General features: G+C 48.7%; 1 protein-coding gene across 1 annotated transcript in view; it reads left to right on the top strand.

The window, feature by feature from the left end:
• PIGL (phosphatidylinositol glycan anchor biosynthesis class L) overlaps positions 1-13,409 on the top strand; it is a 456,545-nt gene that overhangs the window by 343,182 nt on the left and 99,954 nt on the right. The window contains exon 4 of the mRNA XM_086955062.1: positions 518-585. Within this exon, the coding sequence (XP_086811188.1) occupies positions 518-585 (68 nt within the window). The remainder of the gene's footprint in view (positions 1-517; positions 586-13,409) is intronic.

Here is a 13,409-nt window from a genome sequence, read left to right as displayed (position 1 = left end):
AGGGCTGCAGAGTGGTACATGCCCTCCCAGCCTCCCCGGAAACCTGTGTCTGTTCCAACATTATTCTTATTTAGATACACTTACATGGGCATTCTTATCTGTATTCTACTACACTACTCCATCTAACCCTACTATGGCAAAACAATCTAAGGATGGAGCCGATGCCCATGCGCACTACCAACTAAGGGAGGAGTCACCAAGATACAAAAGACTCTCCAAGAGAAAAACAAAGTGCAATCATCCGAGCCCAACACCAGATGGCGATCTATTCATAATGTACCACTCTGCAGCCCTCTATGCCAAGAACAGATGCATACTGGTAAGTAGCATATTCCTTTCTTTGCCTCAATAATATTCGCAGAAGGATAACATGCTAACATGCCTCTTCTTGGTTTCACACCTCTTGGCTGCATACCTTAAACTTGATGTTCTGCAAAAGCATTTAGCCATGTTTGTGTAATTTGTGATATTTTTGAAATCAGTACCCAATGTTGAATGCTTCTTTTCACCCCCAAAGGTGCTAACCTTCGACGAGGGAGGCGTGAGTGGACACATCAACCATATTTCTCTTTTCAAAGCTGTACGGTACTGTACCTTTCATTGTCTACACTTTCATTGTTTATTCAAGTCGGGTCAGTGCATTCGAATCATATGGGTACCATAAGAATCTCATGAAGGAGTGCCTAATTAACTCATAATGGGAAAGTTGTCTTTGGGGGAAATGTGTAGTAAGTCCTGAAAACAGGCCTAGTTAACACATTAGTGCTCCCTGTGGTCACTAAAATGTCCTCTGGATTTACACAACATGCCAGTACGTTCACAGAGATTATAGTGGCGTTGCCCTTCTTGTCACTGAACTTTGTACTACTCTATAATAACTGGTAGCCTGATGGAGCCTCTAAGCTACCTACACCTATGCTCTAAAGCACCTTGAAGTTTCTCATGTAATTTTCTCCAAACTTGCTCTGAGTTTATTATTGATGTTGCAGTTTCTGAATATATTCAGATATGACACAGAATCACGGAAATTGTAGATCAGTATATGCCATGACTTTGGAATTCGCAATGCCACATAAAGGTTATTTACTTTTTTATCTCCGTTCCTGATAGTCCACAATATATCACTCGTTTTTGTAAGACTGGGTTAAAGAGTTCAACTTATTCCTGGCCAATTGTTGCATGAAATCACACTGGGTATTCTCTAGTGCCTGTAACGAAAAAACAGAGCAGCTCAGTCATCCATTCTGGAAGCCCTTGATCTAACTCATTGGTCCCACACTCTACTCAGAGGCTATGCATAAAAGTGACTACGTTTTGTAAAGCCCCGATCTTCTCATCCCCACTACCAAGCCCACAGTTGGGTACACCACTTCCTCACCATTGGCCCTAGAATCACTCAATTTCCATCTACACAGAAGCCCTATTATTATTCCTATACCATGCCAACTGAACTTGCTCCGTACTAGCCCTGAAAGTCAGGACCACTCATTACTTAGATTGTGCCTTGTTCCACTGAAATATTTCAATAGGAGCTAGACCTTGGGGTTAGGAAACACATTCCAGTTAAAATGGCAATGTCTATAAGGTTTTATGGGCTAGATGTTAGTTCTAAAAGTTCTACATCTGGGCATGATCCAGTGTTCGAGGCATGTGGGCTGCTGAATTCATATCTGTGCATAGATCGCCGCCTAGTGTTGGGTCCGGATGATTGCACATTGTTGTCCTGGAAGAGTCTTCGAAGTATCACGAGATAGGTGGCTCCTCCCCTGGACTACAGTGCGCATGGGCATCGCCTCCATCCCCAGATTGTTTTTTTCCGCCATTGAGTTCGGATGTGTTTCGGTTCCCTCTGTCGGAATCGATAGTTGATTAACTTTTCTAACTCGAGACCAAAAGGTCTTTAGGCTGGGCGTCGGTATCATTTCGTTCGGGTTTTGTCTGTTTCTCAGCTCCGAACTCTTGCTACCCATCCGCGTGCTCTCGGCGCGGACGGGCCTACTCGACGCTCCAGACATGGAACGAACTCCGTTCAAAAGGTGCCCGGTGTGCACCTCCAAGTATTCACACCTCGATGTGCACCCTGTGTGCAACAAATGTTTGTCACCGGACCATGATGAGGCCAGGTGTATGGTCTGCTCGAAGTTCCGGTGTAAGAAGACTCTCAAGATTCGTCGGGCCGCTAGACTCCAGGCCCAGTTATCGGCACCCCCGGCGCCCCCGCCGGACAACATCTTCGAGGAATTTGTTGAAGACGACGATGTCCTACAGGTTTCGGACTCTAGCCCCGCGTCCGAGGGGGATGCCTACGACGCGGGAGACGAGGAGTTTGACGAAGCCGGCGACAAGGTAGGGGACGACGATGGGGCCATTGCCACCGTGGGGGATAGCTCGGAGGAAGAGCATCCCCAAACTGACTCAGGGGTCAACCCCCTTCATGCGGCCCAGGTCGAGGGATCGCCTTCGGGCCTTACCCAAGACCTCGTTACTAGTCCAGCAGCCCCGCCTCCGGGCCCGGCCACGGACATTTCCGATGCGCCACTCCCGTTAACGAAAACGAAAGTGAAGCCATTGGGATCCACACCTCCGGTTTCGAAACCGAAAGTGAAAGCTGCACTGGTGGGACAGAAGGCTCTGGAGGCATCGATTTCTAAGAAATTCAAAATGGCCGACTTGAAGAGCCGCGCCAAGATGGCCGACCTGAGGGCCTCGGGGTCGACGCCGAAGGCGAAGTCGACCGACGCGGCCGCGTCGGCGCCGAAGATGGTCGAGGTCGATGACCCGAAGAAAGCTTCGAAGAAGCGTCAAGGCGATTCCACAGCTCTGGCTTCGCCGGCTCCGGCCGTCGGGGACAAGGAACGTGATGTGTCGGCTCCGAAGACGGTTCCTCTCGCCGACCCGACTCCCGACTCGGGGAGATCGCTCGAGCCGGTCAAGCCCTCTCCAGCCTTAACAAAAAAGGTCGCGGAGTCCCTGCAACGGATTCGGAAGGACGCTGTGGTTCCCGAACCAGGGGATGTGGTGCCGAAGCACACACCGAAGCCGACAAAGGCGCAAACGCCTATCCGCTTTACCCTGCCGCCGAAGTCGACGCCGAAGGCTTTCGCTCCGAGGCATGGGGCCGGCGTGCCCTCGAAGGAGGTGTCGACGCCCAAAGCGTCATTGGTGGTGTCGAAGCCTCGGCTCCAGCCACTTGCAGAGGAAGAGCGTCGAGAGGTCATCATCGACGCCAATACCCGGAAACTGTCTCTCCTCAAAAGAAAAATCACCACGGAGCCGGTGTTGGAACATTTTCGTATTCCTCTCAAAAACAAGAAGGACTCTGCGGGTACTTCGGCCCCGATAGAGCCTGCATCTCCACAAGCCTTAGAACATTCGCCAACGCGTTCCAACGCAGGGGATGGTGACGACGAGGAGGTCGAGTACACCTATCGGGCGTACTCGGATCCGGAGGAGGAACATGAACCTTGGTCTGCCGGAGGCGACCCAGAGGACCCGCAGTCGGGTCAGGAACCGCAGCTCTTTGCGGCAAAGACCTCACCGACGGAGGACTCGGCAGCCTTCAACGCTTTGATTGAGAGAGCTGCAGCTAACCATGATGTCGAGCTGCATTCGGATCCTGTGGATGTGGACTTTTTGTTTGACACTTTCTCAGTGGCTGAAAAGTCAGTCAAGACATTGCCAATGCTCAAGGGAGTGCTAAAGCATGCGACGGAGGTCTTCAAGGAGCCCACTCGGGCGCGTGTCATCAATCCTCGCATTGACAAAAAATATAAGGCAGCGCCCTCGGATCCAACATACATCAAGGGACACTTGCCACTGGACTCTTTGGTTGTATCCAACGCACGCAAGAGGGCGAACTCACAGACCACTGGTGACGCTCCTCCCCCAGACAAAGAGTCAAAAATATTTGAGGCCTCAGGGAAACGGATTGCTGCGCAGGCAGCTAATATTTGGCGAATCTCAAACACGCAGGCCCTACTTGCACGCTACGATAGGGCTCATTACGACACCCTAGAAACACTGCTGCAGCACTTGCCTGACCAGTACAAGGAGGCAGGGGAAATGTTAATTCAGGAGGGAAAGCTGATCACAAACGCTTCCATCAAATGTGCGCTGGACGTGGCTGATACAGCCTCCAGGGCAATCAACACTAGTGTGTTGCTGAGAAGACATGCATGGCTTAGGATATCAGGTTTCAAACCGGATATACAGACGACCATCCTGAACCAAACAGTTAATCCTGACCACCTGTTCGGCCCCGAGGTGGATGCGACACTGGAAAAAATGAAGAAAGACACAGACACTGCTAAGTCTATGGGGGCCCTCCAGTCTCAGCAGTTTCTGGGTGGTTCCTTTTGCCGCTCCAATACCAGAGGCACCTCAAGGGGTCAGGCATCGCAATCCACACAGTATTATAAAAGCAATACCCAAACCTCATACACCAACAAGGGTAGAGGTGGCTACAGAGGCAACAACATCAAAGGCAGGGGACGTGGAAACAACAGCTCCAAGTCCACCACCGCCAACAAGCAGTGACGTCTTGTCACTGCCCCCCGACCACACAACACCGGTCGGGGGGAGACTCCAGCAGTTCCTGCCCGCGTGGAAATCCATCACCACGGACAGGTGGGTCAAGTCTCTTATCCAGTACGGTTACTGTCTGGAACTTACTTCCACTCCACCAAACATACCTCCAAGAAGCCGTCCTATGTCCGGCGAGCACTTGCACTTGTTGCAGCAGGAAGTTCAAGTCATGCTGCAAAAAGGGGCAATAGAGCTCGTCCCACTGCAAGAAAGGGGAACAGGGGTTTACTCCCTGTATTTTCTGATCCCCAAAAAGGACGGATCCCTCAGGCCCATCCTGGACCAAAGGCCCCTCAACTGGTATATTCTCTCGGAGCACTTCCATATGCTCACGTTACAGCAGGTACTCCCTCTGCTTCAACAGGGGGACTTCCTAGCTACGTTGGATCTAAAGGATGCATACTTTCATATCCCCCTGCATCCTTCCCACAGGAAGTATCTCAGATTCACGATTCAAAACCAGCACTACCAGTTCAGGGTTCTGCCGTTCGGGGTCACCACAGCGCCAAGAGTCTTTACAAAGTGCCTGGCGACTGTGGCGGCGCATCTACGACGCCAAAACGTCCACGTCTATCCTTATCTGGACGACTGGCTCATTCAGGCAAAAACAGAACAGCAGTGCGCCGACCACGTGTCCCGCACCATTCATCTCCTGCACGATCTGGGATTCTCTCTGAACTACCCAAAATCCCATCTCCAGCCCGCCCATGTACGGCAGTATCTGGGCGCGACGATAAACACTCTGGCAGCCACTGCGCAGCCAAATTCAGTGAGAATCGCCAGTATCCAAACGCTGATCCGACGATTCAGGCCTCAACACTCGCTTCCAGCGAAAGTGTTCATGCAGTTGATAGGCATGATGGCCTCCTGCATCTCCATTGTCCCGCACGCGAGACTACATATGCGTCCGCTTCAGGAGTGCCTAGCACGTCAGTGGACTCAGGCTCAGGGGCGACTAACAGACCTAGTGTTGGTGAGCGGTCGGGCGTACAACTCTCTGCATTGGTGGAATCCACAGAACCTTTGCAAGGGCCGACCGTTCCAAGAGCCTGTGCCACAGATTATCCTGACAATGGACGCCTCTCTCCAGGAATGGGGAGCTCATGTACTCCACTACACAGTGCAGGGACTATGGACACTACAGCAAAAGAAGATGCACATCAACGTATTGGAACTGATGGCAATCTTCTTGGCCTTGAAGGCATTCAAAGTACACCTGTGCAACAAGGTCGTTTTGATCCGGACGGACAACATGACAGCCATGTACTACATTCAGAAACAGGGAGGCACACACTCTCCGCAGCTGTCTCATCTGGCTCAGAGCATGTGGAAGTGGGCCATTCAGAGGAACATCTTCCTCATGGCAGAGCATCTCCCAGGCAAAGACAACCAGATGGCGGACCTGCTCAGCAGGCACAGCCATCAAATGCACGAGTGGGAGATACATCCATCAGTACTCCAACCGTACTTCCAAAAGTGGGGTCATCCAGAGATAGACCTGTTCGCCACAAAGGAGAACGCAAAATGCCAAAGCTTCGCCGCCAGGTTCCCACACCCGCAATCACAGGGCAATGCGATGTGGATGAACTGGTCAGGCAGATTTGCGTACGCTTTTCCCCCAGCAACTCTGATACCGCTGGTGGCACGCAAGCTCAGGCAGCACTCGATGACTCTCATCCTGGTTGCTCCAACGTGGGCTCGCCAACCATGGTACACCACGTTTCTGGAACTGTCCGTGGTACCGCATCAAAGGCTTCATCTCACTCCCAGCCTTCTGACGCAGAGCCATGGCGACATTCAGCACCCAGATCCGCAACAGCTCAACCTGGCGATCTGGCTCCTGAGGTCCTAGAGTTTGGCTACCTCAATCTTCCCCTCGATTGCATGGACATCATTCGGGAGGCAAGGAAGCCCACTACTAGAGCTTGTTATGCGGCTAAATGGAAGCGGTTTGTCGTTTACTGTGTCAACCACGATATTGACCCGCTAGATGCTTCCATTCAGAACATCATTTGTTACCTGTTCCACCTGTACCAATGTAACTTGGCGTATTCTTCCATACGCATTCACTTGTCTGCAATGGCAGCATACCTCCAGAATAGGCAACACCTATCACTTTTTAATGTCCCTGCTATTAAGGCTTTTCTGGAAGAACTCAAAAGGGTCATTCCACCACGGACACCACCAGCTCCTGAATGGAACCTCAATGTGGTTCTTACTAGGCTGATGGGTCCTCCCTTTGAGCCACTGCACTCTTGTGAGCTTCAGTTTCTGACTTGGAAGGTCGCTTTCTTAGTAGCAATTACATCGCTACGGAGGGTTAGCGAATTGCAGGCGCTCACCATCCAAGAACCTTTCTTCCAAGTACACGCTAACAGGGTGGTGCTCCGCACTAACCCCAAATTCTTACCCAAGGTTGTATCTCAATTCCATATAAACCAGACAATTGAGTTGCCAGTGTTTTTTCAAAACCCAGAGTCGCTGGCGGAGCGGATGCTCCACACCCTTGACGTGAAAAGAGCCTTAATGTACTACATTGACAGGACCAAAGATTTTCGTAAGACTAAGCAACTTTTTGTTGCTTTTGCCTCACACCACAAGGGAAACGCTATCTCCAAAGCTGGGATCGCTAGGTGGATTGTAAAATGCATTCAGATCTGTTTCGCTAAGGCCAAGCGCACTCTCACAATTCCACCAAGAGCCCACTCCACCAGGAAGCTGGGGGCCTCTATGGCTTTCTTAGGTAATATTCCCTTAGAAGATATCTGTAGAGCAGCCACATGGTCTACCACACATACTTTCACTAAACATTACTGTGTAGACGTGCATTCCAAACAGCAAGCAGCTGTTGGTCAGGCTGTTCTCAGGACACTTTTTCAGACTGCTGAAGCTGGCATGGGCGGCCGCCAATAATGGGAGGACTGCTATGTATTCTATGCACAGATATGAATTCAGCAGCCCACATGCCTCGAACTGCAAATGCTACTTACCAGTATGCATCTGTTCTTGGCATGTAGGGCTGCTGACATTCATATCGCCCACCCTCCTCCCCGGCGCCTGTAGCAGCTGCAGTCTTCATACATATATATATATATTCATATATCTGCTCGCAGCATAGGCATCACTCACATACTTCACTCCATCTCTGCCAATGGCTAAAAACAATCTGGGGATGGAGGCGATGCCCATGCGCACTGTAGTCCAGGGGAGGAGCCACCTATCTCGTGATACTTCGAAGACTCTTCCAGGACAACAATGTGCAATCATCCGGACACTAGGCGGCGATCTATGCACAGATATGAATGTCAGCAGCCCTACATGCCAAGAACAGATGCATACTGGTAAGTAGCATTTGCATTATGGGACCAGACCCACACTAGCAGTGTGCCGGGTTAAATCCTCCAGGTCCCTCTGGGACTTAGGAATATGAAGATGTGAGCACTCAAAGGTTGTGGGGTGGGGTTGGGTGGGGTGGGTTTGTGCTAGCTCATACATGATGACATAGGAAAACATTTCGGATGATCCACTATTCAGTCAATCATCTGTGGTTCTTTGGCTCCTGAATTCTCTCGTTGCCTTGGGTCCACACAGATCGTTAATCGCCTCAATTTTGTGCAGATCATCCTATGGTTAGGGGCGGCTCCTATCTTCAGCACTATCAATCTCTTAGACAGATCTCAGCAGCATGGTGCTCTAAGAATGCAAACTTAACTCCTACTCTAGAGCGAGCAACCCTTAGGAAAGGATCAGGGCCTTGCAATGTATATGCCGAGCAAAGACATAAAAGGCCTCCCTGATGTACAAGCTACTGTTCATAGGGTCCGGTCAGTGACGGCTGATGACATTTGAAAGTGGTGAGACAAGCGAAGTGAATATTTTGATCCCTTGACAGGCACTGTGAGAGACCAGCAATGCCTTTGGGCTCAACTCCAAAGCACTCAATCGTGGCTAATGAGGAGTGTTTTGTTTATAACGGATCAGGGCTGAGAGCTCTGGTGTTAAGGCTGAAGTCAGTGCAAGTTTCTTACAGTGCCTGTCAGTAAGGTAAAAAGGTGTTCACACACCAAGCCTCACTTTAAAGTGTGCACTAAAAAAGGGTAATAAACAACCAACAAAAAAAGAAACACAATATGCTGGAAATAGCCAAAATGTCGGTGTTCTTCTGCAGTTCATGGTTCATGATGGTGGGATGCCAGAGCAAAGTCCCCAACCAATCCAGAAACTGCTGTTGTGCTGTTAATAATATTAACAAGCACGAGGGAAGTGCCAGGATTGATTGCAACGAGCTGGCTCAGTGCTCTTTGAGACACTGGGGGCCTGTGTCTGCTCTCCGGCTATCTAACACTGTTCAGGTTGTAGAGGTTTAACGTGCGCATGTCGGGCTTGCGGTCGCAAGACACCTGGCCAAACCGACATGCACATTTGGATTGGCCACTAATTCTGCTCCCTGCTACCAGTCAGTAGCAATGGCCTATTCCCACCCTCACACTTGGCTCGGGACGGCAGCACAAAAAAATGAAAACGTAATAAAATAGTTTTATTGCCATTTTATTTTTCATATTTGCCTTGCTTGCAGCCGGGGGCGGAGCATTGGATCTCCACCCTAATGGAGCAGCCACCACTGGGTCCGGTATATATCTTCCTTTAGTGGTCGAAATTGAAAGTCTGAACCAACAATATGCCTCTGCTTTTAATTTTAAGTCATATCTTAGGTAGGGAAAAGTGTATGCTCCTTCTTTGACCTGTGTATGTGCAATTTTTGAGCAAGGAGTCACAGCTGAGGCTGATTTCAAGTGGTCAAGTTTATTTATTTTATACAAACACGTTTAGGCAGGCTACTGTTGCTAGGCGAAAGCCATCAATATATGGAGATAAGAGTGTAAGGGTTTTCACTGCATCAGAGAAAACCTACATTGAACAAAGCTGAGTCCTGCCAAGTATCACACATTGCTTTTCAGAGTCATGCATTCTTGGAATTTCCTTGCTTTGCTATAGGGTCACAGATCGCTCCTACAAGTCAGCTGACAACATGTATTTCTTATTTTTTTCCATCCTTACTGCAGCTGAGAACTTCGTATGTCTGGCCTGGTCTGCCCCCTTCTGCCACACGCCTGTAGGGAGTGCTGTTTTGACAATGGCATGCCCGCAGTCCCTGAGTGAGGATAAAAAAGCTATCTGGATCTGAAGCAGGTTGGATTACCACCCTCATGCTATAACTGGCACAGTCTATTCTGTTGCACCATCTGCCAGTAGAGCTGAATTTCATCCCCAAACTGGCCTTTGATGGCGTACACACATTGTGGGGACCGATTGAATGTCATGCCCAAACTGGCCTTTGATGGCACACACACATTGCGAGGACTGATTGAATACCATGCCCAAACTGGCCTTTGATAGGACACACACATTGTGAGGACTGATTGAATGTCATGCCCAAACTGGCCTTTGATGGCACACACACATTGCGAGGACTGATTGAATACCATTCCCAAACTGGCCTTTGATAGGACACACACATTGTGAGGACTGATTGAATGTCATGCCCAAACTGGCCTTTGATGGCACACACACATTATGAGGACTGATTGAATGCCATGCCCAAACTGGCCTTTGATGGCACACACACATCATGAGGACTGATTGAATGTCATGCCCAAACTGGCCTCTGATGGCACACACACATTATGAGGACTGATTGAATGTCATGCCCAAACTGGCCTTTGATAGGACATACACATTGTGAGGACTGATTGAATGTCATGCCCAAACTGGCCTTTGATGGCACACACACATTATGAGGACTGATTGAATGTCATGCCCAAACTGGCCTTTGATGGCACACACACATCATGAGGACTGATTGAATGTCATGCCCAAACTGGCCTCTGATGGCACACACACATTATGAGGACTGATTGAATGTCATGCCCAAACTGGCCTTTGATAGGACACACACATTGTGAGGACTGATTGAATGTCATGCCCAAACTGGCCTTTGATGGCACACACACATTATGAGGACTGATTGAATGTCATGCCCAAACTGGCCTTTGATGGCGCACACACATTATGAGGACTGATTGAATGTCATGCCCAAACTGGCCTTTGATGGCACACACACATCATGAGGACTGATTGAATGTCATGCCCAAACTGGCCTTTGATGGCACACACACATTGTGAGGACTGATTGAATGTCATGCCCAAACTGGCCTTTGATGGCACACACACATTGTGAGGACTGATTGAATGTCATGCCCAAACTGGCCTTTGATGGCACACACACATCATGAGGACTGATTGAATGTCATGCCCAAACTGGCCTTTGATGACACACACACATTATGAGGACTGATTGAATGTCATGCCCAAACTGGCCTTTGATGGCACACACACATCATGAGGACTGATTGAATGCCATGCCCAAACTGGCCTTTGATGACACACACACATTATGAGGACTGATTGAATGTCATGCCCAAACTGGCCTTTGATGGCACACACACATCATGAGGACTGATTGAATGCCATGCCCAAACTGGCCTTTGATGGCACACACACATTGTGAGGACTGATTGAATGTCATGCCCAAACTGGCCTTTGATGGCACACACACATTGTGAGGCCTGATTGAATGTCATGCCCAAACTGGCCTTTGATGGCACAGATTGAATGTCATGCCCAAACTGGCCTTTGATGGCACACACACATTGTGAGGCCTGATTGAATGTCATGCCCAAACTGGCCTTTGATGGCACACACACATTGTGAGGGCTGATTGAATGTCATGCCCAAACTGGCCTTTGATGGCACACACACATTGTGAGGCCTGATTGAATGTCATGCCCAAACTGGCCTTTGATGGCACACACACATTGTGAGGGCTGATAAATCTGCACCTTGCAGGCCATTAAGGGGAAGGATGAATACCCTCGTTTTGGACCTGCAGTGGGCTATGCATCTGGGTCTGTACTGCATTGGCCTGCAGCAGCCACCTGAGCAGCTCTGCACTTATGGACCGAGCGATCGATCGATCAGTGGATGCACAGCTTATCTCCTGTAACTGCGCTTCAACTTGTGTACATTGCATTGACCATGGGACGAGTTCACACATAGTTTGGGATGAAAAGAGCTGCCAATGTGAAGCAAACACCAAGGAGCCCAATCCCACCCCGCACACACACTTCAATACCATCTCAGACCTCCATCACCCACATATTGCATCAAGCGTTGGAAGAGTTTATAGGCCTTACTTGTGACCCCCATTGCAAACGTGTTTCCCTCCTGATGGCTGCCAAGCATACACATGCACGTACGGTGACTATCTTAGTATGATTTTTCTTAAGCAAAATAATAATCATTCTATGATTGCCTCTGTATGTGCACACACTTATGTGGCATCCATCTTTGAATTGCTGAAGGAAAGTATAAACTGCTTGACACCCAGAATAAGATATCCAAAAACTGTGTGAACTCTTGTCACAGCAGAGTTTACAAGGCCATGAATATGGTGATATTTTGTAACAGCTGATGAACCGTAGCTTTCATACAACTAAGTTAACTGTCCTAAAGCAGCGGTTCTTAACCTTTTGACTAAGGTGGACCCCCAGTGTATCACTTCTGGAGCTGGGGACCACTGCCTAAGAAATGTCTATTATTCAAACCTCAAAGCAATATGCAAAAATACTGGAGCAAATAAACATCAAACAGATACACATATTCTGAAATATTTAATTCACAAACAAAAAACTGCAAAAATCACAGACTTTTACATGGAAGGTTGGAGCTTTTTTTAAGTTTATGTTTTTTGTATCTAAAAGACAAAGCAATGTGTTACACTCTAGCATATCGCTTTGTCTTTTGTGCTCGTAATGCATGATCTGTTTTTGTTCTCGTATTCCCAATGCTGCTTCACGTCAGGGCTCCCATCATCCATACTAGATTCAGTTTGCTGTTCTTGCGCTATCACAATCAAGATAGGGGTACCTACTTAATTCTCAGCATCCAATTTCGAATTCCTTCATTATATATATATATATATATATATATATATATATATATATATATATATATATATATTTAATTGATCTTAAAGATCATGTTTAATTTTCTAAACTGTTGCTGACCCGCTGAGTTGGTATTGTGGATAGCCAGTGGTCTACGGGCCACAGTTTAAGAACCACTGCCCTAACGAGTTCAAATAAGATTAGCTCGTTTATTTTCAGCTGACTAACTTTTGGCTCAGGTTGCATAAAAGTGTAATTTGTGCTTTGGTTATGACTAACGCTTTAGCAAGGAGAGCATCCACCCAGCCGAGTTCCCCGGCCTGCTCTCCTGATATCAAGCCAAAGTGCAGCCCACAAACCTTTGTCCCTTTATGGAAACTCACCGCAGGAAAGCCTTTCGCCTACTTGGCCAGGCGTCAGTGGCGGAGTAGCGCACAGTTTTTTCTATCAGAATTGGGTGTTTGCAGAAGAGCTTTAAGGAATTTGTATGTCTGAGAAGGAACTCAAGCCAAGAATCACCGATGACGTTATTGACAGCAGCCCGAGTGAGGCTGCGTACCTGGAAATCCCTTCTGAGAGACGGGGGCCGTTTCTCCACCTGCTTTGCACATCCTCCTGTCACAGAGCCTAAAAATAGACATGTCTCGGGAGCTTGACGTCTTTGACACACCAGCCTCGATAACTCTCAGGCTGTTGTTAGGCCACGGTCTGCCCCTCTCGTGATGAGCGTGTGGGACCGATACCGTCCATCTGGAAACAGGGTTCTGGATTAAGGAACTGGGCCCATAGAGAATTCCCTTGATTGTGAAAACTGGAGAT

The sequence above is a fragment of the Lissotriton vulgaris genome, chromosome 2_1 (genome assembly GCF_964263255.1).
Source record: "Lissotriton vulgaris chromosome 2_1, aLisVul1.2, whole genome shotgun sequence".
Lineage (NCBI taxonomy): Eukaryota > Metazoa > Chordata > Amphibia > Caudata > Salamandridae > Lissotriton > Lissotriton vulgaris.
This window is presented reverse-complemented; position numbering and strand designations above follow the sequence as displayed.